The sequence below is a fragment of the Alternaria burnsii genome (assembly GCF_013036055.1).
Source record: "Alternaria burnsii strain CBS107.38 chromosome Unknown 732, whole genome shotgun sequence".
NCBI lineage: Eukaryota > Fungi > Ascomycota > Dothideomycetes > Pleosporales > Pleosporaceae > Alternaria > Alternaria burnsii.
The window spans coordinates 19,579-33,987 of NW_024066113.1; the positions used below are offsets into that span (position 1 = coordinate 19,579).

The window sequence follows — 14,409 nt, forward strand, 5'->3', positions numbered from 1 at the left end:
AAAAGAATGGATAATGACCACCATTTTACTGGTTCAGTGGGCTTCTGTGACCCTTTGCATATCACGAGTTTCCCTGGTACCGAGATACTGCTCCAGGATGTGTGATGTGGTGTTTGTGGTGGCCTGCAGCAATGCGGGGAAGTCGGATCTATCGCGACAGCATGACATGCGCAGGGTGGAGGGTCCAATGATGATCGCAATGTTGCCGATTACTAACTGATGGCAGGCCTGATGTTGTGCTCCATGCGATGAAATCTTCCGCATCCCTCCAGCCTCGCATCCATTCACTCCGTGCCGTAGGGTTGCAAAGGTTGTGGTTCGTAGTTTATGGATCACTACGCAGATACCGTCAGCATGCGCGATAGTCATTATCTCAGCAGGCGATGGCATAGCTTGTACCCTTTGAGTCGTTGGAGTTGTAAGCGCTTCGTTGGAGATGGACCCTCGTTACCAGCCATACACGAAGGTAGCCAGTGAGCAGCTGTGCAAAGTATCTCCACTCCACCATGTTCCTTCATTCACATCTTGGTAACGAATGACGAGGCCACAACGATAATGTACGCTTGTTTGTGCGGAATGCAGTATTCTCGACTGGCGGCTTGAGCGAACATTTTCCCTCCTCTGTACTGGATACTAGAGTCGCCTTCATTCTATCAGTCTCGTCGCAACTTCAGTACTACCGTCCGGACCACAGCATCATCGTTCCCGACTCCATGCGGAAATCTATAGACACCGCGAGAAGTGGTTTGGGCGCTTTTGTGACACGCAGAAAAGATCCAGAGGGCGCTGAGATCGTCGGCACACGGAAGTCTCGTGGGCGTATTAACACAGTCGCAGCTGGTAAGTCAAATGCTGACATACCAATGTTATAAACACCTTGGTCCTGATTCTGCGGTAGCAAGGAGACTCTGGAGTCGTGTCTTCAAGAGCGAGAAACGAACGAGCGAGGCAGGTCCGTCTGTATCGAGCGTCGTTCCGAGCGTCAACTCTGCTCTGGGTGTGACAGCGCAGATGATGGATCCTGTAACAGTACCTACATGTGATATCAACGCCTTGGCTGAAGATTGGAATGTCGGCTTGTTCCCAGGTTCCTTTCCTTCTGACGAGACTCTTCAAGATTTAGTCGTCAGCTCTTCCGACCAAGCTTCTGCCGACGACGCTGCCATGGTATCTCTTCCTCTACAGTTCGCTGAAGAGATGCAGCAGCTCGAAAGGAAGTCATCCCCTCGCACCGTTACCGATCCCAGCCCCTACTCAGAGTCCGACCTTTCTTGCGAAACCGCGTCTCCTCCCGGTAACACAGCCGTCAGCACCATTCACCGCTCGCTGTCACTCTTTCCTCGCACCTCTTCCTCACGCGCACACTCACCCGACTGGATACCCGCTCCTGATAACCCTCGCCGCTCGCTCGACACTCTCGCCATCAAATCCCGGCCAGGTTCGGAGGTGACCTCTAAACCTCACAGCGACATCGACTTACTAGTCAACAGTATCGAGCGATTCAGATTCACCACGCTCGTAAAATCCACAATCATCGACAACGTGCAGGACACACGGGATACCGTCTACATGACTAGCGCGAACCTGCTCAACATTGGATGGGACATGAAAAGGCTACTCGTTATCTGGTCAAGGATCACCTCGAACGCACCAGGCGTCGGCGTGCTGCGTGCTCTCCAACCATGGGTGCGTGTGCCCAGGAAAGCTATCGCAAAAGCCTGTGGGTTGATGCAAAACGGTCTGCAGACCTATCGGGATTGGAAAGTCATCTCGGATCACGCTTTGATGATTGCGCAACAGCATCATACGATTAGTGACGGGTGGTGGGCGATGCATCATAAAAGGTTCCAGGAGCTCGATGCTGTTGACCAACTGGACTTTGACGATGCTTTTGCACAGGTGGAGCTCGTTATGGAGAAGTATCTAGGATTCGAGAAGGAAGTTGCGGTCATGCGCAAGCCCGCTCCTGGCAGACGCGAACGTATGACCAATGCCACGTTTCCGTCTAGCGCGGTTTCCGTTTTCGACACAGCATCTCCTTCCACGGATGATAGCCAACCAGCTTCGTCGAGCGAAAGTCAGCGGCAAAGTTCAGGTTCGTCAACAAGGGACTGGGCTACCACTGCAAATCAAGCAGCCTATACCAGTGATGAATCAAGGTTTCCACAATCGGTATCGCGATGCCCAAAGACCAGGCAAGCTGCCGCGCCTTCCTCATTGTCATCAGCTTCATCGTCACCCAAGTCTGGAAAGGAAAAGAGAGAGGGACCACGATACACAACGTCCCACCGACTATCGTCACCTGTATCGTCGGTAGCAGGCCCTTCGTCACTAACGTCTTCGATTAAACATGGTCCGCGGTATCCAAAGATCCAGCAAGCATCGAAACCTATCGCAGTGTCACCAGCTCCATTCTCACCGAAATCATCAATGAAAGATGGGAAGCAATTGAACAAGTAAGGAGCAACTTTGCCCAACAATGATCGGTCAACTAGAGCCAGTGCAGAGACAAGCCGGACTACAAAGACTTTGCCAAGCTACATGCGACCTACGAAAGCGACTCGAAGAGCATACACCCCGCCTGTCAAATCTGCCACCAATACAACGCCAGCTACTCGATCGAGCCGTCTAGAGTTTGCCATTCGCGGCGAGCAGGCGAAGCGACCACCGACTGGCACGAGTACACGGCTTGTAGAAATCAAAGCTTCTTCAACACTGCCTGAACGCGCACCATTTATACTCTCCAAGTCGGCAAAGAGACTGGAGCCAAAAGACCTTCCCAAGCTAGACATGATCGATCACTCAGGCCCAATCCACGGACTGTATGTTCTCAGAGGTACTGCCCCGTGCTGCCCCTCTCAGCTGTGGACTAGCAGCCCACCGACTCGCTCCTCGACAGACGCGCCGCTGGAGGTCGGTCTTTCGGACTCCCCGAGATTTCCTCCAACTGATGACAAGGGGGATGCGCATGGTGTCGGTAAGATGGAGCTTATTAGGTAGAAGTTTCCAACAAAAGAAAAGGAGCAGTACACAAAGCACTAGGCGATACAGTGCAAGGCGTAGAAAGGGCATCTAAAGAGGTGGTTAATAAGTTCTCTGAAGTAGATAGACTTAGAGTAGAGTAGAGATTTAGCCTGAACGTTATCCAAACGAGTACTGTTGCGCACGCTGCGCATTTGTCCTTTAAGCTAACCTTAATCGCGCAAGCGCCTGCTATCAGTCATGTCAAGCTAGGAGGCTAGAACGTGGGGGATCGCTTTTTCGACTAGTGTAGATGCAGGCGATATGCTTAACCTGGGGTTTAAGAGCCTGAAACATCAACTGTGCAAAGTTGACGCATCAGCGCCACTTAGCTTAACAATCTTCGTTTAGAATGTGGTCACCATTCTGAGCGTTGGAAGCTCAGCACATCTCCGATAAGAAGAACACAAGTGGCGTGTCAAATCAGATTTGGAGGGCCTGGTATTGATACCATCCCGTGCATGATGGACTGGTGGCGTTGTTACATATATCCGGGCCTAGAACATGCTCTGCAGACCATTCGGGCCGACGTCCATCTTGCAATTCGAAGTCTAGAATGTTTGCCTCACCAGGCTTGAAACGCTTGCGCCACCACACTAGTGTGGTATAAGCGATGGATGCTATCCCCTCATCGAGATTTCACGATCGGGGATCGCTCACGCACTTCGTGCGTTTATCCAGCATTCTCGTCGTCAGCATGCATGAACCTGGCTCATCAACTTATTCCGCGTTTCTGACCCGCCCCACTGGCGACATCGATATCGACAACGACCTTCGGTACATTCGTAACCTGGATTGGGACGAATCAGGCATCGGACCTATCTCGACATGGCCAAATGAGTTATTGGTGCTCGTTAATCTTGCAATACATTCACCACAACCGCAGCTGTTTCTGCTAGGCCATGACTCGCGAATCCTTTACAACACAGCATACGGTCGACTACTCCGCGACCACCATCCGACCTATCAAGGAAGACCTATTCAGTTGAATACTGCGTTGATAGCGCAGGCACCAGCGATAGATCGAATCGTACAAAGCGCAAAAACCAAGTCTAAGCCTGCAAATGAAAACGATGTCCCATTCTTCTTTCTCAACCAAAATCAACTCGAGGAAGTCTTTCTTTCGGCCACGATGGTTCACTTGCCGCTTTCATTGGACGGATATCATGCCACTACATACGACACCACTGCGGCGGTTCTACATTCGCGCAGAGAACATTCTTTGTATTATATCCGGCATATCTGCGAGAAAGCTACGGATCTTGAATCATTTTGGTCGTCACTTCGCGATGGTATTTCTGCAGCCAATATGGATATAGCTTTCGCCGCAATCTACCATGCGGAATCGAGGGTCCTGTGTGACAAGAATACGGGGTACATATCCAAACGGATTGAAACAGGAACATTCAAGCTTGGAGGCACTGTTGGCTCTTTTCAAGGTCAGCCTCAAGCAAGCTTAGAGCGTTCCGATGGTCACTCTTGGATCAAGAAGATATTCAAAGCCGCCGACTTCAAGAATTTTGAGTTGATGAGTGCCGAGGACGGCACTTTGCCATCAGAAATGTGTCAAGCCTCAAGGGATCGATGCTACGGCGACGACTGTCGAACTGCTGTGGTTGTACCAAGTACCTCGGAGAAGGACACAATCCCCGCTGTCTTGATTCTTGGATTAGCACCGCGGCGGCCGTACGACCAGGCGTACCAGGTTTGGATAGAGACTATACATCATACCTTTGCCTACCATGTTGCTAGACTCTCTATGCTGGAGGAGAAGGCAATCGCGAAAGCAAACGATGAGAAAAGAGAATCACGAGCCAAGGAGATCATGGCCAAGGAGTTATTACTCAAAGAGCAGGAAGCCGCTTTGGCAACGGGTAAGGTTCAACGAATGCTGAAGATTATGGAAGCCGCCAGGTAAGCAAACACACTTTCCCATACCGATTAGATACTGATTCTCAATCATAGCGTTGGTGTCTTCGAATGCGACTCGTCGGGTACAGTCACACAGTATAACGTACGTGCCTGCAAACAGCTTTCAACGGATATCCCAAAATATTGATATTGCGTAGGAAGCTTTCCGCATGATGAGCGATCATGGTAATCGCCTTCAAACAAGTCTCCCGACTAGGCTACAAGACCTTTGTCAGCCAAGAGACCGGTGCATGTTTGATGACCAGTTTCGTGTTCTAGTTGCTGGTCACCCAACCACATTTTCAGTGCGGTTTCGAGGTGTAAACAAAGACTGTTGTCAATGGGTACTAATTGCATGCATTCCGGAGCTGAACGAAGTTGGCGATTTTATCGGCGTCTCTGGTTGTATGACGAATATAGACGCACAGAAGGAAGTAGAATACGAGGCGAGACGGAATCGGGCGGGAGCTCTGCGGCAGCTTCGTTTAACCGAGACAAGGCTGTCAAATTTCATCAGGAATGTTCCATTCGGTATTCTGATCATGGATCAAACTGGATTGACGTCGTTCATCAACGAGACCTGGTTACAACTCACTGGACATCCCAACGTACCCGTCCACGAGGTCGATATCCGTTCAGTCGTTCACCCTGAAGACCTGCCAAAAGTGGACGAATGTCTCAAAAAGGTGTCAAACAATGGACGTTTCGAAACTTTACAGATACGGTTGAACCAGTTGTGGGCTGGTGGAACCAAAGGCGTTATCAGGCACACATGGGTACAATTCACAGCATATGTTGAGACGGAAGATGGAAAGCACGGTCAGATTACCACGACTTTGACTGACGTCAGTGGCTTCAAGTTTTCTGAAGCTTTGCATCAGGCAAGATTGGAAGAAGCTGTACAAGCCAGGCGACAACAAGAGAAGTTGGTCAATCTCACTCCCGCACGTACACTCTCTAACATCTCACAGCTTCGTGGATATGATAAGTCATGAAGTATGGGAATTCCCAGAATTCATGTAGTTTGAATGCTGATCTGGCTTTGTAGATTCGGAATCCTTTGAGCGCGGTATTGCATTCCATTGATGCTCTATTCGGTCTCGTTTCAGAGTCCAAGTCGCTACTTGACCAAACTCCTTTGTATGAGCAGCCCTTCCGTCAGCTGCGAGTATGGAACAACGACATGCTGGAATTCGTGGACACTATTCGCTCTTGTAACACACATCAGAGGCGGATCACAGACGACATCCTGGTTCTTTCCAAGTTAGACTCGGAATTGTTTCTGATCTCGCCTACAGTATTTCACCTGGAAACCTTTGTACGACAAATTGAGAAAACGTTCGGTCCTGAAGCCAAAGAGGCCAAGATCGACTTCACAGTTAGCATTGACGATTCTGCCCAGAGTCTCGGAATCGAGTGGGTCAAAGCCGATTCCGGAAGATTCATGCAAGTCTTAACAAGTTTGGTTGCCAATGCCATTAAATTCACGAGGGACCAAAATGGGCTAAGAGACATCGATATCCGCCTTGGTGCAAGTTTGTCTCCAGACCTTCCGGCTTTCATCAACCTCAATATGGTCGAAGACACGACATGCGAAGATTCTACCGACAACATCCTACATGAAGACGAACTGTACCTATGGTGTAGCGTCAGAGACACAGGCTGTGGTATGGATACCAAAGGAATGACAAGGATATTATCTCAAGCCTCCCCCAAAACGTACAACAGGTACGGGGGATCAGGATTTGGGTTAGTCGTCAGTCGAAAGCTAGTGAAATTACAGGCTGGCCGGATCGGTTTCATATCAGATCAGGGTGCAGGCTCAACCTTCGTCTTCTCTGCCAAAGCGACAAGGACTTCATCGAACGAGCTCCAACTATCCCAGGGAATGGAGAAGAAGCTTTCTTCGGCCGCACATCGCTCCAAACCATCGCTGATCGGCCCTAATGAGAAGCCTCCTCAGTACAATATTCTTCTGGTAGAAGACAATCTCATCAACCAGAAAGTATTGAAGAATTCGTTACTGCGCCATGGCTTCTCCGTTCAGGTATCGAACAACGGTCTCGAGGCTATAACATTCCTCAAGACTACTAAGTGTTGGAATAGTTGCAACATGCAGTCTGAAACTCAGCCGGCTGTTGATCTCATTCTAATGGATATCGAGATGCCTGTAATGGATGGACTAGAATGTGCAAAGGCTATACGCGCAGCTCAAGCTGACGGAACACTCGGCAGACACATTCCTATTGTTGCGGTTACTGCTAATGCTAGACCAGCGCAGCTCGAAGCCGCGCTAGATGCTGGCATGGACGATACTATCGTTAAACCGTTTCGTATCACAGACCTAGAGCCGATTCTACATCGTTTCTTAGTAATGTAAAGCTAATAGATAGAGTTTAGGGTAGAAGTAAGTTGTAAGAGGCTAGACCTAAGTACTAAAACATGCTATGCTAAAAACCCTATACTTGTCTATCTTTATAATCGTTGAATGCAGCTCTGTACTACTACTCTCGGCAACTAAAAAAGTAAGTATAATTAGCGAACTACTAATTATAGTGCAGGATAGGATGTATCGTTAACTAGACCTGATATCTAGTAATAGCCCCTTACAAACAGCACTATTTAATTGAAGAATAACTCTGTAAAAAATAGCTGCTAAAGACTTTTTTCTAGTACCTTAGACAGCTAACGCTACGTGCTTAACCTCCTACTTAGAATGCTACTCTAAAATTTTCTTACCGCTGCTTATAGGCCTTACTAAAATAAGAGTCTTATTAAAAAAAACAGTGCAGTCGCTTGAGTGTAGGCATGTCATAGTATAGAGTTTGGCCGCGGCGAGGATGCCTCTTACAATATCACGATTAATGTAGAAACCTGCAATTACAGCCTTAAGCTAAAGACTATCTATGTTCTTATGTAAGCATTACCGCTCCCAGACTTCTTTCCCTCAAAGTCGGAACACGTAGCAGTTAAGAGACCATAGTGCAAAGCTAGCTAGGTGATGTTTCAACGATGTTCAAGTCTTTGACATGCGACGCCTCCAGAAAGGTTGAGAAGGCTTACGATGTTACGTAACAGGTGCTTCTGAGAGCAAGCTTAATGAAAAATCCTTTCATTACTGCTTCAATGACCTGTGTGCCCTTCCCATGTATATGCATAAGTGCTTGATCTAGCCTGATGATGGTAGTGGCTGCTGAGACGGTGATTACCACCCTCATGGAGCATCCTATATACTGACGTGGCTTGGCATATTTTGTCCGATGGAGATGGGAATTTGAGGCGATCATCCGTGCCGTTAGTAGAAGTTAAAGCTGATCTGGCAATTTAGGAAGGAAAACGGGGATTTTTGGAGCAAAGCAGCGACTGGTACGACGCTTCGGAAGTGAGCGCCAAAGACGAGTGTCCGTGACGCGAACACCTCTCGGCTTGCCGATATCGCGCTCCAGTCATCGATCACGCCCTGGCGTCTAGCGGTATCAGCGTGCAGGCGCAGGATGTTCCGGCGAGCTGCGTCGTTTTTGGGGTCCCCTCAATAGTTCACCAGCTTGGCTGGGAAGACCCGCACCTCTTCCGAGCTCTGCGTGTCACTGTCGTTGTTGTTATTGTGACATCACCACCAGTGCGCACTCGTACCTCACTCTTTGAGCATACAGCGATATTTAAGTTCCTAGATCAGATAGTGGACATTTCTTCTACATGCTTAGACTCGCAAACAGTATTTGAAATTAACTTAGCACGATATGCATCACAGATCACAGAAGCTTATCTCCTTAGTCAGGTCCTCAATGAGTCATCAGTACGCCCATAGTATGGGTACAGACCACCTCAGGCGCTCCGAACTCCAATTCTACCAGCAACTTACCGGGCTGAAGAAACTCCAATCTGACACTGATAGTAAACAGCGAGCCCTCGCTCCCATGTGTTATAGTCTCAGCCTTCTGCCTGCCGTGCTGCAGGGCAACACCAACGCCCCCGTATCTGACGCTCGTAGGCGAACTCAGACAATGCTGACCGGCCTGCTCTGGGATACACTGGAAGACATACGTAGTAGGTACTGGGAAATCAGCAGAGTATGGATCGTACTCGTCGCCGCAGCTCTTTTGGAAAAATTTGGGAGAGATCATGCCGAGGTGCGCGTAGATGAAGACGGTGTCACTGTTTTCTTCTTCGGCGGTGTGCTTCAACGCGAGGGTGACTGAAGTTGCAGCGTGCTTAGCGTAAGCAGGCACCCTGAAGTGTCCAGGTTTCTTGAGCGTCAAATCGTCGAGGTAGACATTCGTAGACTCTTCTCCAGCGGCAAATATATCAAGAATGCGTGTTCCCGTTGCACTACCTCTACGCTGCTATCAAACAAGCACACGGTCAATAACATAGAATAGGTTAATCAACAAACAGCTAAAGGCTTGAAGCTAACGTTCGGAAGGCGCGGAACGGCGCCTTGGCCTCGGTCCGACTTTTGAGCGAATGTCAGTTCCTTTCTAAGCATGAACTTTAATCTATTCCTGCTCTACTAGGAACTTCAATCTTAAATTCATCGGGTGTTTAGATATTCTTTCTCACCGCGGACATCTGGGGGCGCGGGGCCCGCGGATTTCGCGTATGTCCACTGTGCTCAACACCCGATTGGAGATTATAAAGTGAACTATAATGATACATCATGTACAATAAAGAGTATCTCAGTACTTCGTTCAATCTACTAAGATATTCGTTTGTCCCTGTCTCCTGAACACAAAAGACTGTTCATCATTCAGAATGCATAATCCCCACCTTACCACTCTTTTGCTATCTCTTCTAGCACCGTCTATCACGACAGCAGCATTGCTACCTAGGGCAAAGGCTGAACTCCAATCGTGTATTGCTTCGGCTGTTGGTGGAGACGCAACGCGCGCCCAATTTCCAGAGGAAGCCAACTTTGTTTCCAAAGACCTCAAGTACTTCAACTTGAACTATCAACACAAGCCTTTCGCTGTGACATACCCTCAGAGCGCGAGAGAAGTTTCCGAAATAGTCAAGTGTGCGAGTCAACATGACCGCAAGGTTCAAGCTCGAAGTGGGGGAAGAGATTTCCTCAACAGATGTATAGTCTTTCTGAGTTCTTTACAAATCTTAGCTGCTAAGAAAAACGGTTACTAACACATGCTTCAGGCCTCGGAGGTGCTGACGACGCAATTGTTATCGACTTGAAGAATTTCAACAAACTGAGTGTTGATGACAATACTGGCATCGCTACCATTGGTCCAGGCAACCTTCTGGAAGATCTCGTCCGAGGTCTCAATGATAAAGGACGCTACATGCCCCATGGTTCCTCTGCAACCGTCGGCGTTGGTGGGCACATCATGGTTGGTGGAATCGGTTACACGTCTCGCGACCTCGGTCTGTCCATTGACGTTCTCCGCGAGCTCGAGGTAGTACTGGCCAACGGAACAGTCGTACGTGCGAACAAGGACCAACACCAGGACTTGTTTTGGGCAATGCGCGGCGCAGGCGCAAGCTTCGGGATCGCGACAGAATTCAGGTTCCAAACGAAGCCCAACCCGTCCGAGATTGTAACATTCAGCTATAACTACACGACGGAGGATTTATCCATTCTTTCGAATGCGGTCAAGAAGTTCCAACAGATGATGGCGGATGAATCCATGCCCCGTAAGCTTACCGCTTCTGCTACTGTAACCAGGAATTCCGTTTACATTAGCGGCGCGTTTTTCGGTTCTAAGAAGGATTTTGACTCGATTGGACTGAACGATCGCTTTCCCGAGCCAAAGGAAAAGAAGTTGAAAGAAGGGGTGGCGTGGATCGACTATATGGAAAACCTTTTTCAAAGCGCCGGAGCGATTCCAAATCAGGCTTATCTATACGCGCGCGACACAGCCGTGGCCGACAACACATTTCCATCCGAGAAGGCTCTTGAGAAGTGGATGCAGCATCTAATGGCCAACAAAGAGAATTGGATGTTCATCCTCGATTGGTATGGCGGTGCTGTTAATGATGTTGCAGTAGCAGCGACACCATACCCACATCGCAATCTGGCGTATTTTGTCACATCTTTTCTCACAACAGAGAGTAAGTTGCGCATTGGACTGATCGCTACAAGATCATATTTGCTGACCTGATCACTCTTGTAGGCAAAACTAGCGAGGATTCTATGAAGTTCATTGATAATGCGTTTCTAACCCTGCAGGATAACATGCCGGAAAGGTACTTGTCTTATTCTGGTGTACCTAACGCGCGCCTGGATGGGACACCACAACAAAAGTACTGGGGGTCAAACCTATCGAGTCTCGAGAAGGTAAAAAAGGTTATCGATCCTAGAGACGTATTTTCTACTCCTCAGAATATTAAGCCAAGCAAAGAATAGCGCCAAGGTACTACCTAGCGGGTGGAAGCTAGGACTAGAGCTAGGGCTAAAGCTAGGGCTATGTAGAGCAGACTTCACGCACAGAGAGGCAGGCCAGTCAGTTATTGATGCTCGTTAATTCTGCAATACTTTCTCCCCAACCGCAGCTATTTCTGCTAGGCTATAATTCAAAAATCCTTTACAACACAGCATACGCTCAACTACTCCGCGATCACTGTCTATGCGCCCTCTCGGCAGAGCTAATCTGAAACAGTGCCACGAGTGGCTTGAGTCACTAAGGGATATATTCGGTTTCCTGCAGCTCATAGAGAGCCATGATATCGGGTCTGATCTGCTCTTAAGCGTCTCCGGAATAATGCATTCCTATCTTGTGGCCTGTCACGAGTTTACATGCATCTCATGGCTTATCGTGGTGCAGAACAGGTTCTGTAGGCATATAGTGATACTCATGTGCACCTAAGCACTTTCATATAGTGATCCTTCGCACGGACTGACAGGCTTCGTTTGCTTGAATGACCAAATTCGTCGTTCTACATGCCTCTCCAAAAGCGTCACCCCGAAGGTCAATCCCCTCAACACCAGCTTCCATCCACGCGCTAACGGTTACCCGAAAGATGCCGAGCTCTACACATAATCAGCGAACTCAGTGTCACGGATGCTACGTCCCCTGACTCAAACTATCTCATAGGGGGCTGCAAAGGTCGCCGCTAGACCAGATACGTCACTCAAAAGCGATGTCGGATGTTGCGAAGGCCAGGAACAGACGCAACTTACTCCAGCATGTATCGAACCCACAACACCCGCAAGGAAAGGCTGCTCGTACGGCGACTCTGGCCTGTTCTCAGATCAAACTCCGACTTATCGTTCTCTTCATGATTGCGACATGAGGAATGATGAGCTACACTGGAACTCCAAACGAGTAAAGGTCAGATCTCAGCGCGAAGATGCAGGTACAGTACAAGGCCGTCCCTGAAAGCTCTCGCAGAACGTGGCCCAAGATGGCAGCTATCCGACCATACCGCGAATGGTGGTGCACTCTACCTCTTGACCAAGTCTCCGATCATATTTCAATCACCAGTACTTGCCCATCGACAGCCACTTTCTGAGTAAATTGTCCTCTTCACCTTGGTCCAAGGGTAAGTTCGATCGTCGACCTAGCCTAGGACCATTAGGCAATCATCCTGGTTGTTGGTCGTATGGGGGCCAGCCCGCTGAGGGATCTGTCTTAGATATCAGTCAACACCAGATTCACAATACCATTGTACGGTGGTCAAAATCTGACCTCTTCTCTAATTCGCCTTCGACGGCAAATGTATCCTTGCCATTAGCAGCCGCATCACTACCATCAATGCAGCAGCACTATCCAATGCCTACCCAACATTTTGGAAGTGGCGCGCGATCGATCACGATGATTCATATACGGCCGATTTCGACTATAAGCGCATCATCACTGCCTTTGATACGCATCGATCATGTCGAACTGTCACAGCAGCTTCAGAGAAAGCGGCTGTCTCGCGCAGCTCAGCGAAAATGTCAAGGTGACATCTAAAGACCGCGTTCAGAGTCGCTAGCTGCGCTTACCGCTGCACATCCCGGGTCGTACCGTCATCGACGCGTCTCACCTCTCAGCCTCAACGAGCCGCACCAAACCAGTGCATTTCCATCGCAACATCATCTTACATCCCTGCGGAATTGCTCGCACCCGAATAGACACCTCAAACCGCCGCCACAAAATGATCCACTGCTATCTTCCACTTACAATGGAACGACCCCTCAACACTACGTTTCGCTCTGATTTGAACATCGTGCAATGCTCAAACGCGAACGCATCACGCAATGGAAGGCTGAGAGGGAAGAAGCGGGGTCAATACCGGATGGCATGCGCCGCGCGGACATCAAGCTCAAAGTGCGACGTGCGAACGAGACGGAGTCGGAGAAGGAAAAAGACTTTGTGGAGAACGGTAAGAGTGATGGTGGAAGGGCGATTGCGAAGACCCGGAATGCTTTGTTGGGGTATTGCAGCGCCTATTGAGGGTGAAAGGATGATGGCGACTACCAGTGAGGAGCTTGGAGTGGGGCTGAGTCGTGAACAAATCCAGAATGTGAACAGAGATCCATGATAACAACCACAATATACGTTCAGATTCGATCAAATTTTGGGGCTTCCCATATCCTACATACCCTGTCTATGTCTTATTGGACAATTCGGCGATGCGTGCGAAACATGGCAAGGACAGTGGCTGAGAGCAATATGATTGGACTCAGCCAGGCGCAAGCCACATCTACTGACGAGAGCGTGCGCTGGCTTCCGGTTACTGCCATGTAAAGTTTTTATACGCGGCCCTCGGGTCGTTTTCTTCGTCTGCACTTGAACTCATCTAACTGAATCATCACGCGATTCCTGTCGTATAATGTTCTCTCAACTCGTGAATCTTGCATCATTTGTGTTCTCCATTCACAGCGTTATCGCGCATTCCATCTCTGACGATTCGGGCTCGGAGAAGCTACAAGAGTCGTCTGCATTGGTTCAAAACAACAGATCCTGGTCCAAAGAGGCTATAATCTCCCTAGTTGGCGTCTTCGCAGCAGTCATCAGCTTCGTCATCGGTCTCGCATGGCCGAGAATAAGCAGATGGATGCGCAACATCAGCGGAAGTGAGTGTTGTTGTTGAGACTTTGCAAGAATACCTTCACTAATCGTATAGGTATGCGTGACGGTAGTGCGCGACGCAGGATGAGGAATTTGGAAGACGAAGCGAGGAGATACAATGAGTGGCTGGAGTTCAACGAGTGGCGTGAGATTAGGCGCACGGGTGCATAACTTACTGGATGATTTGAATGACGATGTTGAAATGTTGGGGGAATTTGTTCTTGAATTCATGCGTTTGGTATTAGCATCGTTCATAGAAAGTACAGAGCTGTAATCGAGGAAATGTTTCGCCTACGGGGTGCCTTAGCTGACGGAGCTCTCTTGACCGGTCCTCATGCATGCGCACGACGATCTTTGCAATAAAAGAAAATGCATCATTGGACGAGGAGCTTATTTCAAACATGGACCAGCAGAGATTTGTAAAACTTGTTGCAGCGTCCGAAGTGACACTAAAGCCTGCGAGATTGCTCTT

General features: G+C 48.9%; 3 protein-coding genes across 3 annotated transcripts; all 3 read left to right on the forward strand.

Moving 5' to 3' along the window:
- Positions 1–713: 713 nt before the first annotated feature.
- GT037_005466 (uncharacterized protein) lies at positions 714–3,000 on the forward strand (the record flags this gene model as incomplete). The annotated part of the gene is made up of 3 exons (XM_038930513.1): positions 714–840; positions 899–2,456; positions 2,502–3,000. The coding sequence occupies 3 exons, from the start codon at positions 714–716 to the stop codon at positions 2,998–3,000; spliced, it is 2,184 nt and encodes a 727-aa protein (XP_038786202.1).
- A 718-nt stretch (positions 3,001–3,718) lies between these two features.
- On the forward strand, positions 3,719–12,260 carry GT037_005467 (histidine kinase hhk19p; the record flags this gene model as incomplete). Its single annotated transcript, XM_038930514.1, has 10 exons — positions 3,719–4,935; positions 4,987–5,035; positions 5,091–5,857; positions 5,904–5,928; positions 5,981–7,303; positions 8,835–9,123; positions 9,728–10,024; positions 10,078–10,992; positions 11,055–11,218; positions 11,976–12,260. The coding sequence occupies 10 exons, from the start codon at positions 3,719–3,721 to the stop codon at positions 12,258–12,260; spliced, it is 5,331 nt and encodes a 1,776-aa protein (XP_038786203.1).
- An 837-nt stretch (positions 12,261–13,097) lies between these two features.
- Positions 13,098–14,108, forward strand: GT037_005468 (uncharacterized protein; the record flags this gene model as incomplete). The annotated part of the gene is made up of 3 exons (XM_038930515.1): positions 13,098–13,300; positions 13,749–13,942; positions 13,993–14,108. 3 exons carry the CDS (start codon positions 13,098–13,100, stop codon positions 14,106–14,108), a joined length of 513 nt encoding a protein of 170 aa, XP_038786204.1.
- Positions 14,109–14,409: the final 301 nt, after the last annotated feature.